Source organism: Oryza sativa, chromosome 9 (genome assembly GCF_034140825.1).
Source record: "Oryza sativa Japonica Group chromosome 9, ASM3414082v1".
Classification (NCBI taxonomy): Eukaryota; Viridiplantae; Streptophyta; class Magnoliopsida; order Poales; family Poaceae; genus Oryza; species Oryza sativa.
In genome coordinates, this window is record NC_089043.1 from 20,336,206 (window position 1) to 20,345,854 (window position 9,649).

General features: G+C 44.1%; 1 protein-coding gene across 1 annotated transcript; it reads left to right on the plus strand.

Annotated features, from left to right (window-relative positions):
* The first annotated feature begins 2,844 nt into the window (after nucleotides 1-2,844).
* Nucleotides 2,845-6,039, plus strand: LOC4347142 (ethylene-responsive transcription factor 1-like). Its single transcript, XM_015756387.3, has 3 exons — nucleotides 2,845-3,267; nucleotides 4,781-5,689; nucleotides 5,789-6,039. Exons 1-2 carry the CDS (start codon nucleotides 2,940-2,942, stop codon nucleotides 5,641-5,643), a joined length of 1,191 nt encoding a protein of 396 aa, XP_015611873.1. The 5' UTR covers nucleotides 2,845-2,939; the 3' UTR covers nucleotides 5,644-5,689; nucleotides 5,789-6,039.
* The last annotated feature ends 3,610 nt before the right edge of the window (nucleotides 6,040-9,649 follow it).

The following is a 9,649-nucleotide window of genomic DNA, read 5'->3' on the forward strand; positions in this document are numbered from 1 at the left end:
ATGGCTGTGCGGCGGGTGACGGGGGCAGCGGCGACCGGGTCGCGCGGCTGAGGCGGAAGACGGCGGCGACCATGCGGCGGACATCGGAAGACGGTGGCTGCCGTGCGGCAGGCGGCGGGGGCAGCGGCGGCTGGCCCGCACGGCGGAGGCAGAAGACGGCGGCGATTGTGCAGGCGGGGGTGACAGGGGCCGTGCGCCGGATGTGGGAGATAGCGGCGGGCGTGCGTCGGTGCCGGCGAGGCTGAGGGGCGGCGGTCCAGTGGCTGCGGCAGTTGGCGACGGAGGCAAGCAGCGAAAGGCATGCCCGATGCAGGAGTTGGCGACGAGAAGAGGCAGCGCAAGGCGGGCCCCACAGTCTCCTCGAGCGGCGCGTGCAACCCGATGACAAATTAGTCGCCGACTCACTCTCTCTCTCTCTCTCTTCCCAGCTCTCCTCCAAATCATCACAAAATCCTACGTAGAACTACTACCGCCCATTATTGTACCTGTTCTTAACATGGACAAACGACAAATAAATTAGTACTCCATCCGTTCCAAAATATAAGAGATTTTGGATGATGTGACATATCCTAATATAATGAATCTGGACAAGGAACTAGGATGTGTCCCATCCACCCAAAATCTCTTATATTTTTGAAGAGGGAGTACATTATTAATCCTGGCTTCTGTATTTTTGTTTGTTGTTTGTCATTTTAATATCATGCTATGAATTTAAGTTTCATCGCAAAATTTTGTATGGTTGTCCAATACAGAGTATCTCATATCTTAGGTGTATATGGAAGCTTCATAGATTTTTTTTTACTTCACGTTATTGTTCTCTTGGATTTTCGTAGAACCATGTCATAAAACCTGAAACAAAGCAATAACCACGTAAGATAAACCTAATCACATTAGGTGTATATGAATGTTTTATGAGATTGTTTTAGCTTTATATTATTGTTCTCATGGTTGTCATAGAACCGTCTTATAAAAAACTGGAACAAAGCACTAGTAACGTAGGATAAACCAAATCGTCTTAGGTGTTAGGGCGTACATGGAAGTTTTATGAGATTGTTTTAGCGTTACATTATTGTTCTCATGGGTTTTGTTGAACCGTGCTATAGAACCAGAACGAAGCAATAGTCACGTAGGATAAACCAAATCACCTTATCTATTAGGTGTATATGGAAGTTTTATGAGATTGTTTTAGCGTTACGTTATTGTTCTCATGGTTTTTGCTGAACCGTGTTATAGAAGAACCCGGAACGAAGCAATAGTCACGTAGGATAAACCAAATCACCTTATCTATTAGGAGTATATGGAAGTTTTATGAGATTGTTTTAGCGTTACATTATTGTTCTCATGGTTTTTGCTGAACCGTGTTATAGAACCTAGAACGAAACAATAGTCACATAGGATAAACAAAATCACCTTATCTATTAGGTGTATATGGAAGTTTTATGAGATTGTTTTAGCGCTACGTTATTGTTCTCATGGTTTTTGTTGAACCATGTTATAGAGCCCGAAACGAAACAATAGTCACATAGGATAAATCCAAATCATCTTATCTATTAGGTGTATATGGAAGTTTTATGAGACTGTTTTAGCTTTACGTTATTGTTCTCATAGTTTCTGTAGAAACCGTAACCTGAAACAAAGCAAATGGTTACATAGGACAAACCAAATCACACAAACTTCACTAATTGGTAAGCTTGGTAGGCTCGCAGGAACGAAAACACAACTAATTGGTAAAATAAATCGCATTTGACATATCTAGCTAATCCGATTAATCTTATACTCTCATCATCTAATTTTTAGCTGACCACCAGCTTCCAAATTTTGAAATTTGAAGCTTTGATTATAGGATTTATTTTTCATCTAAGTTTACTTTCCGGTCTTCGATTTCAAATTGATAATGATACAAATATAAAAACTTTTACTTTTATTTGAAAGCCAAATGAAAAATACCCTGAAACGAAGAAAAAGTCATTTAAGACAAACTTAGAGATACCCCGATGTGTATGATCAAAATGGGGTCTGATACACTGCTGATCAGTTCCCACATTGATTTTGGTGTGATATTCCGTTCCATAATCGTCTTTAAAAAACAAAAGAGGGAAAAAAACAAAACACTATGCAACCGTGCAAATGAAAGCATCGTCAAATGATTAAAAACGTCAAACCAATTCAATCAACCCCAAACTCCAAACCAACTTTTTTTTTCTCTTTTCTTTTTTTTCTTTTTGTCGATCTTGAGCGAAGCAATCCTCCAAAGTCCAAACCACCAATCGAAGCAAGAACACAAAAACAAAAAACAGCACCAGCGAATTCGGTGCCGCCCATCGGTTATGGCTCTCGCCCCACACATCTTGCGTTCCTTCTCGCAGCAAACATTTCCCAAATCTCAAAAAAAAAAAGAAAGAAAAGAAAAACCAAAAGAGGAGGATGATACCGTGATGACACCATGCAAGGCAGTTCGTCACATGATCTGGTTCGCTCCAAAAAGCTGATAGTAAAAATCATCCCAAAATATCTCCTCGGAGAAAAATTCTTACCACACCGTCCCTCTCCTGTTCATCCCTGTTCGTGGCCGAATCTTTTGTTTTTACCGAGGAATCTTTTGATTAGTGGTTGTAGTGACATCATGGACAGAAGAGGAGGTTGGTAATTAGGCGGGGTAAAAAAGGACCGAGGCGACGCGAGAGCTCGTCTCCTCCACTCCTCGTCCTCGTCCTCCTCCTCCTCTTCCTCCATTTTTTTTTCTTTTCTTTTTATTTGATTACGCCGTCGCTGTCGAGTAGCGCGTCAGCTGCATCCGCGGTTATAAGTAGCGGCCACCACCCACCACCCCCGGCTTCCTCTCCCACTGCGCCCTCCGCGTGAGCGGCAGCAAGTGTTCACTGCGTTCTTCTTCTCGATTTATCTTTCTTGGTTTCTTGATCTGTAGCTTATTAGCGGCCATGTGCGGCGGAGCAATCATCTCCGGGTTCATCCCGCCGTCGGCCGCTGCGGCGGCGGCGGCTGCGGTGGCCAAGAAGCAGCAGGGCAGGAGGGTCACGGCCGACGTGCTGTGGCCGGGGATGCTGCGGAAGGGGAAGGCGGCGGCGGCGGAGGAGGACTTTGAGGCCGACTTCCGCGAGTTCGAGCGTGGCATGAGCGACGACGAGGCGGAGGGGGGCGGCGGCGAGGAGGAGGAGGACGACGACGACGTGGTCGTGGTGGTCCCCCCGCCGGCGGCGGCGAGGTTCGTCGTCCGTGCCGCGGCCAAGGCGGCGCCCCCAACTGCAGGTGAAAAAATAACGCATAAAGCTAGCTCTTTTTCCCCCTTTTCTCGTTAGACGAGCGCAAGATGCGGCCTTTTTTCTGGGTCCGTTTCTTGCGTTCTTCGTGTGATTTGGGGAGAGAATTGGGGTCTCATGGGGTAGCTGCCAAATGGGGCTTCATCAGGTTGCGCCATGGATTTGATCTTGATGCGAACCATGGGACGGCACTGTGTAGTATAGTTTTTTTTTCTTCAATCTAGCGTGTTATTAGTTCTTAACTTCATTAATACCTGTGTACGTAAACTTGCTAGCGAATCTGGTTCTTTTAGATGGATAGCATCTGTAGGTTTGGTGGTTTACGAATTTACACTACGAAATAGGAATTCAACTTTGTCCTAGATTCTACTCTTCTTTCTTTTTCCTGAATTGGAGTAGCAAAGAGAGAGTGATGAGTTTTAGATATTTATTCTTGTGATTTCGCAGTGTCATTATGTGTTTTAATCACTAATATTTGTGTTGGATTAGAGAAAATTTGGCTTTGTAGAGTTGTAGTATGTTCTTGGATTAACCTATGTTTATGGATGCTCTTCTGTCGCTGGATTTACTTGCTTTGTTTCTAATAAGTGATCTAGTAGTGTAATTACGCAAAACTTAATGGCCTTTTTTTTTTCCTTGGCAAAGTTTCATCTGTGCCACCATCTCATCTTGAGATTTGGAGTACTCTTTGAGGCATATTTTTTTCTTGTACTCTTGATTTATCATATTTAGCTGTTAGTTTTCAGAGTATGATGGGTTCTGTAGTATTATCTAAAAATAAAAAAAATGATGGGTTCTTTAGTTGTTCCACTCTTTATATAGATTGTTAGATGCATGTCAAAGCTCCCTTCTTTTTTTTCTTGTTAATTCTAAACAGAAGAAACTTTAGGTGATGCTGTCAAAGCTCCCTTCTTTTTTTTTTCTTGTTAATTCTAAACAGAAGAAACTTTAGGTTGTTAATTTGAACTTTGTTGGTGATCTCGTACTCTCATTCAAGGGATACGAATTTAAAGAATTATTTTATTTTTTTAAAAAAACTAACGAATATAAGGAACTCTAATTTAGTAGTTTGTACAGTTGATTTTGAGCTACATCAAAATATACCCTCAGAGGGACCTCGTTAGTTTTATGCATCTGAGATCTCATTCCTGGATAGAACGTTGCAGGTGAGTAGATGACTACTGTAGACAGTATATGTAGATTATTATCTATTGTTAATCATAGGGCAAGTGAGTAGTTCTACACTTTGACAGTGCTTACACCATATGCTTGCTATATTCATGGACTTTAAGATTTCTTATATATGTCATGATTTATTTGAGAAGTGATCAATTGAACTGATTCATGTCTCAACCTCTCTGTGAACATCCAGTATAACTTCATCTTCATGTTGCTTGAGAGTGTATTGTGTAACTTACAGTTTATAGCTATGATATTTCCTTTATATCCTTCTTCCAAATCTGTTTGTTGAGATGTATACTAACAAATAAGCTTTCGTGTAGATGGGATGTTGACTACAAAGCTTGTCCAACATGATGGACCTACTGCTAGATCAGCAAAGCACAAGAGGAAGAATCAGTACAGGGGGATCCGCCAGCGTCCCTGGGGCAAATGGGCAGCTGAAATCCGAGACCCCAGCAAGGGTGTCCGTGTTTGGCTTGGAACATATAACACTGCTGAGGAGGCAGCTAGGGCATATGACGCTGAAGCCCGCAAGATCCGTGGCAAGAAAGCCAAGGTCAACTTTCCTGATGAACCAGCTGTTGCTCAGAAGCTCTCCCTGAAGCAAAACGCTGCCAAGCAAGAGAAACTAGCTCCACCTCTGAAGACCTGTGGCGATGATGCTTTCTTTCAGCTAAACAGTTCAGACAATGATTTGTTTGCAATGCTTGCAAAGGTGCCTGCAAAGCCGGCAGAGCCTGTTGATCTCATGCCTCCAGTCAAACCTCTTGCTTCCACTGAGACATTCGAGATGAACATGCTCTCTGATACGAGCAGCAACTCATTTGGCTCTTCAGACTTTGGTTGGGAGGATGACACCCTGACCCCAGACTACACTTCAGTCTTCGTTCCTAATGCTGCCATGCCAGCATATGGTGAACCTGCTTACCTGACAGGTGGAGCGCCAAAGAGAATGAGGAACAACTATGGTATCGCCGTGCCCCAGGGAAATGGCATGCCTAATCTCGCACAAAACATGCCCACCTTCGATCCCGAGATGAAGTATTTGCCATTACCTTATGTTGAGAGCAGCTCAGATGAATCAATGGACAACCTTCTGCAAAATGATGCTACACAAGACGGGGCAAGCAACGAGGGCATCTGGAGCCTTGATGAGCTGCTCATGGCAGCTGGTGCCTACTGAGGAGACGAAATGTTCTGGTCAGTGTGGTCTGTCACTAGCAAACCATGTAAGGCACTCCACACTACCTACTATTTTGATTTCTTGTAGATACATTTTCATGTACAGATTACATATGTTGTAAAATGGGATATGGTTTTCTTGTCAGGTTGAATGTGTATGGCCAAGATGAAGAGCTGGTGATGTCTGCTATGTTTTGTAGAGGGATGCTACCAAAGTAATGCTAGAATATTACAAGCTGCTATCAGCTGTACTCTCTATGACAATGTTTATACTATGTTTGCTGTATGGTGTGGTCTATGATTTGAAGTATGTTGGAGACTGATTCAAATAACTGCCTTGGCCATGTGTGTGCTGTAATGTGCTTATTAAGTTATATAGTTGTGCTCATATTGCGTATCTACAATCTGCAACTTTGAAAGTGCTCGCTTTCGCTTTCCTGTGCAGTTCTGCTTTTCTGGAATGTCAACAGCTAGTGTGTGACATCAGAAATCTAGAGAAATCAAGACAGAATCAAGCTTACATGTTAACGATGTATGAGCTTATTTGTCTTGCCCAGCTTACTTGTTGGGAATGATTTGTGTCTCATTCCAGCAATGTATATTCTGAGCAGTCGGTGGTTAAGGCATAAGCTGATTTTTGGCTTTTCTTTCGTGCTATATTTATACTTTGATGCTGAAGATTTAATACTGGGGCAGTTGATTGGCTACAGGACTGTGACCTGAAAAAAAAAGCTTAAATAAGATCATTTGCACACTGGATTTGGTTCCTGGTTTTGCTTTATCATATTGGCATTCGGATCTGCAACCACAAAGTCTTTCATTTACTCGTAGCTGTTAGCTTATCTTTTTCGTCTTTGCGATGCTTAGTGATGTACTTTTCAGCAAGTAGCCAATGTTTATGGCTTAAGGCAGAAATTTCAGGCTCCAGGGCGAGTCTGCTTCATGGCGGATTATATCTCGAGATTTTGCTTCTGACAACAAATCGAAAACTAGGGAGCAAATTGGCCAAGTTGGGAATTTCTCCTCTGGCTCTTGCCATTGGGTGTGGTCCTCTCCGAATTATTGCCATGAGAGATAGTCAGTGACAGAGACGGCCTGGGTTCAGTTGCATCGTGGTTTAAGGATTCTAACCTTTTCACTGATCACCATTTTCCGCCAAGTGGTTCTCTCAGAAAGTCTCTAGCTCCGGCCTTAAATTATTTTACCAGGGCAGTGATCGGCACGGCAGAGTTTACACGGATCTTTGAACAAAAATTCAGAATCTGAATCAGCTAAGAAAAAAAAAATCATTCGTAAGCACTTGGACTTCTAGTGCATGACGAATGTTCATGTCTCGTATTTAGGAGCCGTTTGCAACAACGGAAAATCATAATAGAACAATACGGTGACAATTGAGAGTACAGGAATTCAGTGTTTGAAGTCTCCTTTGGAACGAAGGAAATGAACCACGTACGAGAATCAGGTAAAGTTCATGCGTTCTAGCCTGTCTCGGCGAACGCCCACAGCCCCCACACCCTCTTGTCATGGAGATATTTCTGATTTCTGAAGACGTAATCAAAGAAAGGCCTGTTTTGGATGAACTTTTAACATATGTAGTTTCTTTTCAAACCTGTAGATTTCTCAAACATATTAGATTTTTTTCAATGATTCTAAGAATTTATAGTTACGAAATCCAAAAAAAATAACCAGAACTCAAAAGTTGGAAAACCCAGTTTTTTTTTCATATTCTCACTAGCTGGCTTCGATCTCACGATATACTTATCAGAATTTTAAGCTCCCTAAGCAAGCAAGATGTTGCTCCTATGCAGGAGAGAGGTGAACATCGACGATGAGGACACAAAGCACTTGTGCTGGGGGTCAGAAAGGGACCGCATTGACAGGTGCAAATATAATCATCGATGAGTGCTTCGGTTGGCTGCTACTTGCCAGCGTTGATGCCTACCTCCGGCGTCCGTTTGCCGTGCCATGGATCCCACTCCCTCCCCAGGTTCACTGAACTCAACCCCCCCTCCCTCCTCCCCCCTGCCACATCGCCCTCACCTCTCCCTAGTGACCAGCAATTTGTTGGGTAGATCTCTCCCTCCTTTTCTTTTCTCCTTTCCATAGACACTATCATACAAAGCAACAATTAGACGATTCCTTATGGACTACTACTTCCTTTGTCTCATAAAAAATACATTTATCAGTTTTTAAGATACAACTTTTATAACTCTTCATCTTATTTATTTTTTTAGATTAATATTTTTATTTATATTAGATGATAAAACATAAATAATACTTTATGCGTAACTATTTTTTAAAATTTTTTTAAATAAGACGGATAGTCAAACAACATAATCATAAAAATATGTTATTTGTGGGATGGAGTGAGTAGTATTGGAATACTGGACCCCTACTCACACTGCATGCATACTGCTGGTGTGGTGATGCAATTAATTCAGCTGGATTAGGACCTGATGAAAATAATTGAGGAGATTGAATGGCTTATATACACTTACTGCTAATCTGTCAGCGATTGTGTTAATCAGCGAGAGCTGGGCTTCCTCATGTGCTACCGCAGTACTGTTGCTCAGCTCTTTCTTAAAAGGAACAGGAAAGGGAAAAGAGGATGACGAAAAGAACTGTGTCGCGGTGGTGCCTGGCCTGGTTGGCTACCGGTCGATCGTCTGTAGTAGTATGCACTAGGAGGGCGTAGGGAGAGGTGGTAGTACCAAGTTGGCGCTAGATTCGCCACTGCCAAGGCGCACACACGACACGTCACCTTTTTGTTTGTTTGGGTGCGTGGAGTATAGACACGTACACCGTAGTACAGTCATGATGATTCATTCCCTGTCCACACGCAGAGAGTGGAAAAAGGCTTGCCGGTTTCTTTCGTTCTTTACCTGCAATTGGGCTCCCGGCCGTTTGTGCCCTACTTGCACGCACCGATCATTCGTTCGCTCGGTTATTACCCCCTCCTCCACTGATATGATGTCGTCACTAGCTTGGGGGGTGGATTTGCTCGCTTTGCCCCTGTTTCCTCGTACCTGACCGCCGTGGGGGCCTCGCCGTTGCCGTGCCCGTGCGTGCGTGCAGAATGCGTGTTTGCTGCGTGCGCCGCGCCGTTTTTCGCTGCACGCGCGCGTCCGCGGCCGCGCAGCCGCGGGAGGAGCCGAGGCGCGAGGGGTGGGGGGCGCCGTTTCGCTAGCTAGCGACGCGCGCGCGATGACGTACGTGCGGCGTGCGCGCGCCACGCGCGTTTGCGCCGTCTCCTCCTCTCGGCTGTGGTTTTATTTTTTCTCGACCGCGTACCGGGCGCGGCAGTACGCGGCCGCGTGGAGGTGGAAATCGTCGCGTGGCGGTGGCGCGCGAGGCGGCTAACGTACGTGCGTACGTACGCCGGCGGACGCGCGCAGTGGCTAAGGTTGTTTGATGAGACACGAGCAGGGCGGATCCAACGTAGGTGCAGGGGGACTCGAGTCCCCCCTACACCCACCAGACCTATAGATACCTCTGGAATACCCCCTTTAATTTTTTCATCATATAAATGATAAACTAAAGTTTTCTAAATAGCTGAAGGTTAAAGAAACAGTGTAATTGAGTCCCTCCAATTTTTTTTCCTTATCCGCCAGCGCGGGGATACGGACAACGTGTATATGCAGCGGCGTAACGCGGGTGAGGGAGGCGCGGTTGGATCGGATCGTCACACGCCATCGAGCCAAAAAAAAAAATCTCTGTCGACCGGTGATTTCCGCGATCGGACGGCTCCCAACGCTGCGCTTTTTGGTGCCCTTTATGATGGGGCTGTCTACACATTTAACGTTGAATTTTCTCTAAAAAAATCAGACGTAAGTATAACATAATTCTTTAATTATATATTGTAACTTGTATTTAACTATAGTATAACTCACACGTAACTTTCAAAAATCACATCGTAACACGCTATTTGTACCAAGCGAAGGTCACGGGATCAAATCCCCTTACCTGTGCCTGCACTGTGATTTTTTCCATCCATTCTTATACAAATA

Coding starts and splice junctions, on each gene's coding strand:
- LOC4347142 (XM_015756387.3), top strand. CDS start 2,940: ATGTGCGGCGGAGCAATCATCTCCGGGTTCATCCCGCCGTCGGCCGCT. Junction 3,268..4,780: donor GGCGGCGCCCCCAACTGCAG/GTGAAAAAATAA, acceptor GCTTTCGTGTAG/ATGGGATGTTGACTACAAAG.